Here is a 14,425-nt window from a genome sequence, read left to right as displayed (position 1 = left end):
CTATTTCCTACTTTTTTTGCATCCATATTAGATCTCGTTTTGGCTTAGCATACACTGAAATTTAGATTTAATCATTGTTCACATAAGTGTAAATCTCTGTAAAAGGTCAAAACATTTACCACTCAGAAGGGAAAGAACAAATCATTACACTGAAAAAAGATATGGGTATGAAAATAATACTGTACAGGCACTTCACTTTTTATTGCCTTATTTTGTTAGGAATCCATAAACACTAATATAATCTTGTCATATATTACAAAGGTCTGCCATCTGCTAATGTTAAGATTAATAATCTGCCCATGGTTAACTCATAGAATCATACAAATTTAGATTTGGATGAGGTTTCAGAAATTTATCTATGACATTTTCCCAGATTTATTCTACTAGATATCAGCCAATCTAATTACTTCAGTGACATGTTTAACCTTTGTGAAAATCCCTATATGGATTTATTTATATCAATATTGTTGGCTGTTAACAATCCAAGAGCTAAATTTGCTACTGGTTTCTTGTCAAGTGAATAATAATAGTTAATAACAAAAATAATAACTATGATGATAGCACCCTTTATTGAATATTTACTGTAACCCATCACTGAACTAGAGAGGTGCTTTACATAAAGGCATTTAGATTTCACAACCATCTAGGATGAAGGCCCTATTTTTAATTCCATTTTCATTTTCAGTAAAGTAAATCCCATTATTTTCAGTAATGGAAACTTTTTCCTGGAGAGGTTAAGGAACATGCTTAATGTCACACAGCTGCTAAATGAAAGAGCTCAAATTTGAACCCAGTTTTTAATCAACATGCTTTTGTGATATACATTGTTGCATTAGCCTCATTCCTGACTCCATATTATACTTTTGTCCTTTTGTCTTAATCCCTCTCATTTGACTTTGTTATTTCATCTACTATTTTATATGACTTGACTTGTAAAGAACCTTAAATCTTTTCTAGATAGTGACAGGTTTAAATAAGCAAGCATATTGACTATTGTTTGTTCATAGTCTTGTACTTTATTAGGAGAAAAAAAAGAAAAACATGTTTTTGTAAATGCTGTAATTTCTTTTGACACCTAAGGACAGGCTTCCCCTCATGAGATAGTTTGTCTTTGCCAATAGATCAATATTGATTGAGTCAATGTGGAGAATACAGAAAATTATGCTAGAGTTCCTGCCCTTTGGGAGCTTACATATTAATTGTTGGGGGAAAATACATGTACAAAACCACAAATAGGTGAAAAATTATTATTAATGACATATAATGGGTTCTTTATGTATTGTAAGTCAATGGTGAAGACAAAGGGAAGGCATTGTTGGAAATAGATATTTTTAAGGATTGCCAATCCCTGAGTTAAGTCAAGAATTTTTAACATTTGTGTGCTTTGAAGAGTTCTATACCGAAATATTTGGACAAGATGCTCTTTAAGTTCTGTCCGCCTTAAAAATAATATAATTTTACGAATTATACATAAAGTACCATTTAGTACAGTGAAATTCCAATTAGTAATGGGGTAAGAGGGTTGCATGAAGGATGAATAGGAAAACCAGACTGAGAGTAACTGGAGAAATATAGAGAATATATTTCGTTTCTCAGGATTTTAAGTACATTTGTGTTTGTGTTGTGGTTTGGGGTGATGGGTGGAGAAGAGGGTAAATTGCTGGCAAAGCAGTCACCCACTGAGCAAATTTCCCCCAAATGGATGCTTGTTCAAACTTTCTTGAACCTCTGAAAAACATGTTAAAGAAAAGGTGCCATATGGTATTTGAATTAAAATGGAGACCGTGAGATAAATGGAAAAGGGAGTCAATTTGTGTAGCCCATTTTAATGTTCCTTTCGTCTCTAACCAGTGGTGAAGACTGAGGTACCACTCCCATCCCCACTTTCCCTTTCAAGCCCCCAAATGGTAGCTCCTAACTTATCATAACATTAACATTTTTCGTACCTACTTTTATGACATGGCTCAACCGGTCTTTTTCATCCAGGGCATTGTGACTATTTCCTACAGGTGCCCACTAATCAGCAGCTGAGGTTGAGAATCGCATTTTCCTCCAGTTGGCGTGGAACTACAAGTGCCTGCCTGGAAGCAAAAGCCTAGGTTTCAGTCTGATACCCAATAAGCAGTTGTCTCATAATGGAGTAAAGGTGTTTTGTTTTTTGTATCTGTTTTTGTTTTAGGGAAGGGAGAGGGTCTGCAAATAAAAGATGGCGTAAGAGGAAAGCGATAAAATAGTTTTTCCTTGGCCCCAGTAGGTCGAGGGTAGCCAAGTTGGGAACTGGTTTGGAGCTTAAACTGGAGGCTGCCTGGGGACAGTCCTGCGGTCCCGGGACCACTCTCCTGAGGTGCAGGGCAGTGGGTGTGGAGGCTTGAGAGGTGTACCACCCACGCCTCCCAAGAAAGACATCACGGACTTCTCAGACCATCGTGCAAAAGGAAGCCAGGCCGCCGCGCTCCACAGCTTCAGGCCCGGGCCCAAAGGGCGGAGGGCGGAGGGCGGAGGGCCCCAGGCGCGCGGCGGCGCGGAGGAAGCGACGGCGGCGGCGCCCACTCCCCCTCGTCCCCGCGCCCCGCCGCTCGCCTCCCGCAGCCGGGCGCCGGCGCGCTCGGCTCTTTCCGCTGCCGCCGCTGCCGCGCGCTGCCCCGTGCGCTCCGGCACCTTCGGCAATTTCCGTCGGGCCCTGGCCGCCATTTTCTCGCCGCTTGTGTGTCTCGGTGGCTGCGTGGCTCGGTTCTTGTGAGCGAAGCTTTGTCCGGTTCGGCAATGGACGGGTATGTAATGGGGCTGGCGAGGAGGTGTGTGAGAGGGGAGTTGGACCGTCCTTCGGCCGGGTCCAGGGTCGGCCAGAAACCCTCCGGCGGCCCCTCCCAGGGCTGGGCTGCCGTTACCCAACCCCCGCCCCATCGCACACACCCCCCCTTTCGCTTCCCCCGGCGGGCTCTGGTCGAGAAAATGAGAAGAAAGCGGGCTTGTAGACAGGAGAGGCACTGGGGCGATGGCGGGGGCGACGACCCCGGAGGGGGAGCGGACACGGGCTTGGCGGCGGGGGATGGGGTGGGAACCCCAGAATGTCTGGCCCGTCCCTGCCCCCTCTAGGAGCCATTTCGATCCGTAACCGGGTACCCGAACCCTGAGTAGCCGCGCCTGTGGAAGCGTGTGTAGTGCCAAAGAGAGAGGCCTGTGTGGGGACTCTTGGGGGAGAGAGGAGAGGCATCTGTGTGCACCCCAGCCGTCCCCAACCTCCCCGGCCTCGCCCGGCCCGCCCTGGCTGGGGGAGATGCCGGTGGCGGGAGCTCGGGGGAAAGCTAAGTGGGAGCCGCTGGGGAAGGGGGGGCGGGGAGGGCGTGCGGCGGCGGGAGGAAGGGGGAAGGCAGATGTCATACTCCTTTGTTTTCACTTGAGTCTGGTAGTGGGGGCGGGAGACAGGAAAAAAATGCCTTTTTGTGGGGGCCTAAGAACATTCAAGGCTTGGCAAAAGGGCCCAGAAATTAAATCATCTAAAAAACCAAGTGTTTGTGGTCGACATCAGTCACATGGGCAAGGGCCAACAGCCATGGCAGAAACAAGAGCAGATAGTCAACACAGGGCCATTTTTTTAAGCCACTTTGACCAGTTTCTGGAAAAACAAAAACAACTACAAAAAGCCAGAACCGTGCTGCATCTTTGGGAGCCCGAGTGGAGATAGAATGCTGAGTGAGGTGAGGCAAGGGCTTTGGGAAATGACACGGACCGGGGTCTCCCTGGTACTTAATGCTCTACATCTGAAAAGACTCGTAATTATTTAACTAATTGTTGGAAAAGAGGCACCCTTGAGGGCGAAAATACAGCTCTATTCAGCCCTTCTGGGGGTATAAAAACACTATTATTTAAAACACATTTATTAGAATCAGTGACAACATATGAAGAGCCAAATAAGGGTTTATTTTAAGTGTTTGGAGTTTAGTGTTTTTAAAAGATACTAAGGGAAGACCATATCAAAATTAACAGTAACAAAACTTAAATTATCCTAGAGGTTATCTAGCGATTGTTTTCCACTTGAAACATAGATCTAGAGAAGTTCACTATTTCACCAGATAAACATGGAAATTGATGACAAAACTTGGCAGTGGAATTAATGTGTCCTGATTCTATCAAGATAACTAAAGAGTTGGTTTAAGTTTTAAATTATTAATCTAAGTGTACAAGCTTTGCCTAAATGGCATTATTGTGTTCGGGGTTTAGTTCTTTTTGATATTTAAAGGGTTGTTTAAAAAATACCGGAAGTTTAGTGAATTTCATCTCAAGTTTGAAAGCAATTTCTAGAAAACGGAGTTGAAGATAGTACAAAGAAGTGTCACTGACAATCTATGTATTTGTTTACCATTTGCATGGTGAGTGGAGGATTTATGAATGATGAACTACCCTAAAAAGTTTTAGAGTCCAACAGTGATCATTAGAAAAATAATAAGGGTGAAACTATTTTTTTTTCTTTACAGAATTGTCACTGAGGTTGCAGTTGGCGTGAAGGTAGGAAAAAATTGTTTGAAACTAATGAAAACTGAATTGCTGAATCTACATTAAAGGAAATTTTCAGCTAGCTTTTGAAAGTTAAACAAAAGTGTGAAGTGTTTCGTTGAATTTTAAAAGTTGGGTTACATAGTTTATAATCTAAATAGACAAAAACTAAGTTTTTCTAGAAATGCAGACTGTGAGAACATTTTAAAGTAGGTTACGAACGCTGTTCAGGGTTGAAAAATGCTTTCAGACATGGCTTTTGGTGGATATATAAATGATATCCCAATTTTCTGAGGGGAAATTATGGTTTTAAATGGATAGATAAGTGATTTGACCTAAATCATATAATTTATTAAGATTTTTTTTTACTTTTGATTACGAATACTAAAATATGTATTTCAGTAATGAGCCGCATTAGAAATCAGTTATCTTGATACTTACAAGAAACTTGTTTAGACAATTAGCTTCCAATTAGAGTCAGAAGTTAAGAGCTAGTTTGTCTTTCCATTAAAGGAAAATAGGCCTTACGGTACAGATCATTTGGAAGCTTTCCTCACTTTTTGGCCAGGAAAACTACTCCTTTAGACCTTAGTTCTAATGCTTAGGCCTGTTTTTTTTAAATTTTTCAAACCTGGCACATCTTCCAGGCCTCATGCACAAAGACTTGTTGATGCAATAACATTTCTGCCTTTAAAGTGTGAGTAGTCTTGAGAGGCTGTGTCCCTAGTGTAGTGTTGGTGACTATTTATAATATTTTTTGGAATTCTTAAAATTTCATCCATAACAATGGGATATTCTTTGCAATACTTCAGGAGATATTTTGTTTTATCTTATTTTCTGTTCTCTGCCCTATAATGCACTAGATATTTATCCATATTTTAGTAGTTAGGCTTTTTTTTTGAATTCATATTACATAGATTGGGGGAGAAATAGCTTTTTCTAGGGAAGGTATTCTTATTTGGCACTGGTACTTTCTAAGTTGAGGTAGTTGCAGGATTTGAAATTGGAAATAAGTCAAGAGTGCGAGATCTAGAATGTATAGTTACCATCCAAATAGGTATTCTCTGGAATTTTGTAAAAGAATGAATGATACAAGTCTGAGTTGTCCACTGTTAGTGGATGAGGAAAGAAGGAACTCAGACAAGAGGCGAGAGAAATGAGGAGACGAAGAATTGGATGTCCAGGTATGGTTTATTGGTTTTACCAGTTTTCTTTATTAATTCGAGGAGAAAAAATTGGAAAATGATGTAAAAATAATTGCCAACCTTTTTTTTAATCCTTTGTTTAATATAAAAATTTGAACAACTGAAGTTTTGTTTTATGAACTTTTCTGAGGTAGGGGTTAAGAATTTTTGCTTGGGGGGCGCCTGGGTGGCTCATTCGTTAAGCATCTGCCTTCGGCTCAGGGCGTGATCCTGGTATTCTGGGATGGAGCCCCACATCAGGCTCCTCCCCTGGGAGCTTGCTTCTTCCTCTCCTACTCCCCCTGCTTGTGTTCCCTCTCTCACTGGCTCGCTCTCTCTCTGTCAAATAAATAAAATAAAATCTTTAAAAAAAAAAAGAATTTTTGTTTGGGAGTCATGCCTGTGTATGAGTAATTAAGTTTTCATATGTATATATTATTTTAATATGCATGATTAAATTCATAGTGGTAAGTATTTCTCCCTGAGTCCTAGTGCTGTTTCTCAAGTGTAGGTAATTATGTTAAATTTTTTCTGGTGCATTTTTTTTCCTGAAGTGTTAACTAGTTTGTATATTATCAAACATTAGTATCCTCGCTTATTTATACGTGTACTGGCCCACATACTGCCTTTTTTAAAAAATAGCTTTATTGAGAGAAAATTTGACATAAAATAAACTGCACATATCTAAAGTGTACAATTTTTTGACATGTGGATACACCTATGAGACCATTACTACAGCAAAGATAATGAGCATCCATCACCCCCAAAAGTATCATTTTTGCCCTTTTGTAATCACTCCCTTTTGCCTTTCCTCAAGCAACCATTGATTGATTTCTGTCACTATAGGTTAGTTTGCATTTTTTTAGAATTTTAAATGAATCAAAATGTACCCTCTTTTTTTTGTTTTTTTTTTGTTTTGGTCTTATTTCACTCTAATTATTTTGAGTTTTACCTATGTCGTCTATCAATAGTCTATTCCTTTTTCTTGCTTAGTAATATTACATTTTATGGGTATACGGCAATTTGTTTATCCGTTCAACTCTTGATGGACATTTGGGTTGTTTCCAGTTTTGACTATTGTAAGTAAAGCTGCTGTGAATATACTTGTAAAAGTCTTTGTGTGAACTTTCATTTCTCTTGGGGAAATACCTTTGGAATGGCTGGATCATATGGTAGGCATATGATTTTAACTTTTTAAAGTTTTAAGAAACTGCAGAACATTTTCCAAAATGGTTGTGCTATTTTACATTGCCACCAGTAGGGTGTGAGATTTTTCAGTCCTTCCACATTCTCTCCAATGCCTGTGATTGTCTTTGATTATAGACATTCTGATAGGTGTGAAGGGTAATCTCCCTGTGTTTTTAATTTGCATTTCTCTAATGTCTGTGATGTTAATTGTCGTTTCATGTGCTTTTTGCCAGCTGTATATCATCTTGGGTGACGTGTCTGTATCTCTTGCCAACTTTTTAAATTGGGTTACTCTTGAGTTTTAACAGGTCTTCATTCTGGTTATAAGTCCTTTATCAGATATATGGTTAATATTTCTCCTGTTTGTGTTTTCACTTTCTCAATAGTGTATTTTGAAGAACAGCAGTTTTTAATTATAATGAACTGAAGTTTACCGGTTTTGTACGTCTCAAGCTTTTGGTGTCATATCTAAGCTATCTTTGCCTAACCCAAGGTCACAAAGATTTTCTCCTTTGATTTCTAGTAGAAGTTTAATAGTTTTTGGTATTGCATTTAAGTTTATTTAATTTTTTTTCATATGGTGCAAAATATAAGTCAACATTTTTTGTTTTGGGGTATGGACTTAAACTTTTTCCAGCACCATTTGTTGAAAAGGCTGTCCTTTGTTCATTGAATTGGCTTTGCACCATTGTCAAAAATCATCTATGTATGTATGATTCTATTTCTGTGCTGTATGCTTTTCCATTGACCCATTTTTGTCCTTCTAGATGCCAAAAACATACTGTCTTAATTACTATCATTTTATATTAAATAGTCTTGAAATAAAGCAGTCATGGTCTTCTTTGTTCATTTTTAAAGTTGTTTTGGCTCTTCACATGTCTTTTTTTATATGAGTCAGTTTCTACAAAAAAGTTTGCTGGGATTTTATTGGAATTAACTTGAAAGGAATTTGAAGTAAACTGACATCCTGACAATCTTGAGTTTTCCCACTCAAGAACGCAATTTATCTTTCCATTTACCTAAATCTTTTAATTTCTTTCAGCAGTGTTTTCAGTGTATAGTTTTTGTACATTTTTGTCAGATTTACCCTGTTTCATGTTTTTTGGTGCCATTGTAAATGATGTTTTAAAAATCTCATTTTCCAGTTGTTATTATTGTAAAGAAATACAAATATTTTTCCGGGTTGTTCTTGTATTCTTCACTCTTGCCAAACTCACTTGCTAGGTCTAATAGCTTTTTTGTATATCATCAGATTTTCTGTACACACTGTTTATCTTTTTTCCTATCTGGATGCCATTTTTTTTTCCCCTGCCTGTGGCATCTGGTACAGTGCTGAGTAGAAGTGATGAGAGCAAACATCTTTACTTTGTTCTTATTATCAGCGTGAATCCCTAAATGATATTATTTCTTTCTTAAATGTTTGGGGGCAAATGACCAGTGAAGTTGTGAGGGCCTGATGTTCGTTTTCTTTGTGAAAGTTTTAAATGACACATTTAATCTATTTAATTAGATATAGGACTATTTGGTTTATCTATTTCTTCTTAAGTGAACTTTGATAATTTGTACTTTCTGATCCAAGTTAGAGTTTATTTGTATAAAGTCGTTTATGATATTACCTTTTTATACTGTTGATGTCTGTAGAATCTGTAGTGATGTCACTTCTCTCATTCCTGATGCTATTTGTCTTTTTTTCCCCTTGTCAGTTTAGCTAGAGATTAATTTATTAATATCCCCCAAAAATCAGCTTTTGATTTCACGGAGTTGTCTGTTCCTACTTTATTGATATCTGCTGTTTTAGTTTTCTTTTGCTTGGCAGAAGTTCTTCTTTTTCAACTTAGTTATGTTGAAGCTGATATCATTGACATGATACCTTTTCTAATATAGAGGCTTAGTGCTATGTGTATTTCCTTTTTAAGCACAGCTTTTGTGGCATCTCTCAAATTTTGACATGCACACTTCTTTTCATTCAGTTCAAATACATTCTAATATACTTTTTTGACCCATGTGTTATTCAGAAGTATGTTATTTATTTAATTGCCAAATATTTGGAGTTTTCCATAGATGTTCCTGTTACTCTAATTTCATTGTAGCTAGCGAACATATTTTAAGACTTGAATCTTTTGTAAATTTGTTGAGACTTGTTTTAGGACTCAAATATATATCTTAAGTTTTATGTGTACCTCATAGGGATGTGTATTCTGCTGTTGGGTAGTGTTCTATAAATGTCAGTTATATTAAGTTTATTGATAACATTGAAGTGATTTCTGTCCTTCCTGATTTTCTGTTGTGCTAGCACATTGAGAGAAAGATATTGAAATCTCTTTTACTTGTGCATGTGTCTGTTTCTCCTTGTACTTCTACCAGTTTTTGTTTAATTTTTTTTGAAGTTTATGATTAGTGCATAAATGTTTAGGATTACTATGTCCTTTTTATGCATTGACTCCTTTTTTATTATGTAGTGATCACTTTTATCCCTGGTAATATTCTTTGCTTTAAAATCTACTTCTTATGAGATTGGTATAGCCATCTTGGCTTTCTTTTGAATAGAGTTCACATGATATATCTCTTTTTCATTCTTTCACTTTCAACCAATATGTGTCCTTAGATTTAAAATGTGTTTTTTGTATATAGCATAAAGTTGGAATTTGATTTTTACATCCAACTTAACACCCTCTTCTTTTGACTAATATGGTTACTTTTAAAACTACTACTTTGCTGTTTTTCTATTTGTGCTTCGTGTTCTTCCCTTTTTCTGCTTTCTTTTGGATGAGTATTTTTTTTAAGTTCCATTACATTTCTTGTTGATTAGCTTGTAACTCTGTTTTGTTATATTGGTGGCTGTTTTTAGGAGTTTTAACATAAATCTCAAACTTACCACAGTCTTCCCTCAAGGAGTATATATGCCACTTCACATAAATTTTGTGAGTATGAGAATACTTTATTTCTCTTCTCTTGGCCTCTGCTATTGTTATCAAACATTTTACTTCTATAGATGTTAAAAATTCTATACAGTTTGTTTATTGAAACAGCCAGTTATCTTTTAAACATGACTTAACAAGAAAAACATCTTCTTTATTATTCATAACATAGTTGTATGTATGCACTGAATATTCGGGGGGATTCTCTGCAGATTCTCGGAGTTGTCTCTGTGCACCTGTCTTTGGTACTCTGCCATACAAACTCTCCTTGCTTTGGTCTCTTTGGACTCATGTCCTCTTACTTAATTGAGGGAGTTTTTGAAGTTTGGCCATTTTCTGCACCTGAGCTGTGCCATGGACTGGTCTCAAGAGAGTGAGCTGGGGCAATCATGGACTCAGCTCGTTTGTTTTTTGAATTTCAGGGATCATTGTTCATCATTGTCTGATCTTCACTGGTCTTGAAAAACCATTGTTCTATACATGATGTGTGATTTTTTAGAAGTTTCAACAGGGCAAACTGGTGCATGTTACACCACGTTGGCTGGAACTGGAAGTCCACCTATTTTTTTTCTTTAAAAAAAAAATTACATAATATGGTCTGCAGTTCAAGATCTGCCTCATTCTTTGTTACATGGACACACCACAATATAGTTCCTACATTGATGGGCTTATGGTTTGATTCCAGTTTGCAGTTAAAGACTGTGTGGGAATATTTACAATGGAAGTAGAAATGTGTCAAGTGAAATTTACAGTTAAAAAGTATATGAAAACCACATTGCCAAAAGGGGATTCTTCACTAAGTGCTTTTCCACAACTGTATGGGAGTACCTGTTTCTCTACACCCTTGCCGAATTTTGGGTTTTATTTTTTTATTTTTTATTTTTTTTAAAGATTTTATTTATTTATTTGACAGAGACAGCAAGAGAGGGCACACAAGCAAGGGGATTGTGAGAGGGAGGAGCAGGCCTCCCGCTGAGCAGGGAGCCGGATGTGGGGCTCCATCCCAAGACCCTAGGATCATGACCTGAGCCGAAGGCAGATGCTTAATGGCTGAGCCACCCAGGCGCCCTGAATTCTGGGTCTTATAAAAATTTAGAATGTTAGCTAATTTTAAGCAAAAGAAAAGTGCTTTATAATTTATATTTTGAAGTGGGTGAGATTTTAAGAATTTGACTTTATATTTCTTGTCCTGTGAACTGCCTCTGTATACCCGACCTATTTTAATGATCATCTTTGTTAGATTTCTGTGTAAGAATTGATTGATACCATATTCATCATAGGTACATTTTCTTATAGCTTATTCTTTTAATTTTTTTCCTTTGCATTTCTTCATGTAGTTTTGGGCATATAGATTTATTTGTGTATTATTATTAAGTAGTATTTCTTTTTTTTTTTTTTAGTTTATTTGATTTTAAACGTTTTTAGCTTCTGTTACCATCTTTTAAATGCGATTATAATAGTTTTGAAGATTAATGTGATTATGCAGAAAAAGTATTTTTCACAACTAGGTCTTCAGTTAACGTTAACTGATATACAGTACATATAGAATATTCAAATTTTATAGCTTTAGAATATGTTGAAATTTCATTTTTCATTATCTTTATAAATTTGCTGTACTCAGTTGATTTTAGTCCTTTTTGGTAAGCTTAGTGAGAGTATAAAAGGAAATTTGAATTTTTAATAAGAGGTTTGTTGCATGTCTTTAAAATGGTTTTTTACATTCCTTGTAATTTGTAATTAATTTCAGGTTTCGTTTCTGTACCATTAACTTTTTGTCACTGTGAAATCTTTGCAAAATAATTGGCCTCTTACTTAGGAAAACAGAAATGGTTGAGGTGATTGCATTGTAATTCAAGATGATACTCAGTATGGTAAAATGTTCACTTTTTGGATGGTTATTTTAAATAGTGAAATTTGTAGTAGTTCTCTTCTTACTAAATTAACTAAAGGAAGCCTTTAACACTAGACAGTTAATAAAGAACATAGGTGTTAAAATAAGTTGTTAGCATTTTCCAATTTGGATTTCACTAGTATTTTGAAAGCACTGGTTGTGAAGTGCTGAACTTACTGTATAAGTTTTGATATAGCAATTGAATTTACCAACATTGGCTGTTTAGATAGTTGCAATGAAGTAATGCCAACTGTTACTTTTCGTAATGATTTAACATAACTGATTGTTTATAATAGGTATGTTATTAAAAACTGTTTTGTTTGGGTTTTTAGATTCTGATATTTCTTAAAATGCTGTACAGATATGATATGCATGCTTAGGTATTTACATTAGAATTTCAAGTGAAGACATTTTGAATGTGTCTACTAAATGACAAGACTGTTAACTTGTAACTCAAAGACTGAGAGAATATATGCTCCTTGAGGGGAGAAAGAGGTATTATTCAACAACAAGTTGCTTTATTGCTCCTCCATCATCAATAAATAGTACATACTCAGTAAATATTTAATGACTCCTAAAGGGTCTGGCTTCAGTATTCTTATAATCTCATGAGCCACTAATCAATACAAAGATAAACACCAATTTTATTTCACAGCATTCTTCCTTTTTGCTGGAGATCTGTCTTTTAGGACCTCATATAGTTGAAGAGAGAAGTACTCAAGGTTTAAGCATGTGCCATACGGCCATGATAGGAGAGATTAGTTGGGTTTGGTAGGATCAGAGTAGACTTAACGAAAATAGTGAGTTGTGACATATGCATTGTAAATAGTTTGCGATAGGAGATGAGTAGTATTTGTTGAGAGAATGACATGGCCAAAGTTGTATGATGGGCTGGCACAAATTCACAACCACTGAATAGCTTTTGTGCCAATAGGTTTGTATATGGGTTTATATATGGATATGAGAGAAAGAGAAGATGGCAGATAGGTTGTAGAAGGCCTCATGTGCAGGTTGTGAAATTTGTACTTCATTTGGTAGACACTACTCTGTATACCTGTCAGTTCCCACACATAAAAGTAGCTCGCTATTATGCTGTTCTTGGAACTTGGAGAATGAGCTCTGAAAAGATTGGCTTCGGTATTACATGGAGTGCTATGAGCTAGAATAATGAGTCTCTGTAAATGTTAATATTTTAATCTCTTATTTGGTCTATTTGTGTTGCTAAAGTGTAATAGCTTTCTTAATGTAGTTTTAGACATGGTGCATTAGGAGCTAATGTGGCTAAGTAATATTTTTACTTTAGAAGTAATAAAGTATCACAAGAACTTATGATAAGTGTTTTTGAAGAATGATTCTTTTTTTATAACTTGTGAATTTTGAACATAGAAAAAGACAGTAGTTATCATGAACCATTATTTATCTGTCACTTAATCCCAATAATCATCAGTAAACCATCGTTAAAATTTGTGATATCCACTCTACTTTTCTCCTCCTGTATTGAGACAAGTTGCAAATACTGTATTTAGAGAGAGAGAGAGAGAGAGAGAGAGCACTCCAGCAGGTGGGGAGGGGCAGAGGGAGAGGAAGGGAGAGAGAATCTTAAGCAAACTCCACACTGAGCATGGAGCCCGACATGGGACTTGATCTCACGACCCTGAGATCATAACCGGAGCTGAAATCAAGAGTCAGATGCTTAACTGACTGAGCCACCCGGGCACCGCTGTATTATTTTATTTGTAAATGTTTTGGTGTGTCTCTAAAAGATAAGGACTTTGTCTTTCTCTCTCTCTCCTATTTTTTTTTTTTAATATAACCACAATATTGTTAGGACGTCCAAAAAAATGAGCAATTCCTTAATGTTATCAACTGCCAAATTTGTGTTAAAATTTTACTTGTCTCATAAAAGTCATAATACTTTTACAGTTGTTTTTTTTTTTTCAGTGGGGGGGAAGGCAGGATCAAATAAGATGAACACATTCAATATATTGATATGCCTGTTTTATTTCTTTTAATCTGCAAGTTTTCCCTTGACCCCTGTGGGTTTTTTTTCTTTTTTTTACTTTGCATTTTGTTTATGAAGAAAACTTGTTGGGGCCCCAGAGTTGCCCCAGTCTGCATCTACTGATTGTGTTCTAATGTTGTAATTTAAAATGTTCATGTATCATTGGTGTTGGATCTAGAGATATCATATTCTCTTTTCATTTGTTTTTGGTAATATTTTATAAGCGGTGGTATGTTTTTCCATTAGAAGACATATGCTGTCTGATTTGTGTGTATGTGCGTGTGTGTAATGTTATTCCCAGTAATATTTCTTGTAATAACTTCTTTCACCTTGTTTGTGCTCAGCATAGTCTGTGCTCAATAAACATCTGTTTATCGGTGTTCTTAAAGGATATGTAAAAGAAGTGTATCTTAACGTTCGCTTAAACTTTGTATGATAGAAACGCAATATTAAAATTTAATGTGAATTGTAATTATTGATGGTGGACAAGAATGTTTTTTCAATGGAGGTCTTGTCAAGTTAAGAACATGTGATTTAGAATTTGCTAGCAGGCTAGGGTTTGGCCTAGGTAATCTCTGAGCTTTAGTTTAACAAATTTTTAAATGGTTTTAATTTAATAGGACCTACCTCAAAAGTTATTTTGAAGATGAGATAAAGTAACATGTAAGAGTTAACACAGAATGGCACATAAGTGCTCAAATGATGATCATGGTTGTTACTATAGGTCTTTATATGCCTGATTTGGAAG

The 14,425-nt window shown here is 36.6% G+C and overlaps 1 protein-coding gene across 4 annotated transcripts in view; it reads left to right on the top strand.

Moving 5' to 3' along the window:
* The first annotated feature begins 2,615 nt into the window (after nt 1-2,615).
* The window catches only part of PTBP2 (polypyrimidine tract binding protein 2), a 75,523-nt gene continuing 63,713 nt past the window's right edge, over nt 2,616-14,425 (top strand). For 3 of the 4 annotated variants that reach the window (XM_040627002.1, XM_040627000.1, XM_040626999.1), the window contains exons 1-2: nt 2,616-2,771; nt 4,476-4,506. In XM_040627002.1, coding sequence (XP_040482936.1) covers nt 2,764-2,771; nt 4,476-4,506 — 39 coding nt within the window. In that variant the 5' untranslated portion in view covers nt 2,616-2,763. The remainder of the gene's footprint in view (nt 2,772-4,475; nt 4,507-14,425) is intronic. The other variant, XM_040627003.1, reaches the window with a different exon arrangement.

This window comes from Ursus maritimus, unplaced genomic scaffold (genome assembly GCF_017311325.1).
Source record: "Ursus maritimus isolate PB19 unplaced genomic scaffold, ASM1731132v1 scaffold_12, whole genome shotgun sequence".
NCBI classification, from domain to species: domain Eukaryota; kingdom Metazoa; phylum Chordata; class Mammalia; order Carnivora; family Ursidae; genus Ursus; species Ursus maritimus.
The sequence above is the reverse complement of the archived record's forward strand: the minus strand, read 5'-3'. Positions and strand labels throughout refer to the sequence as shown.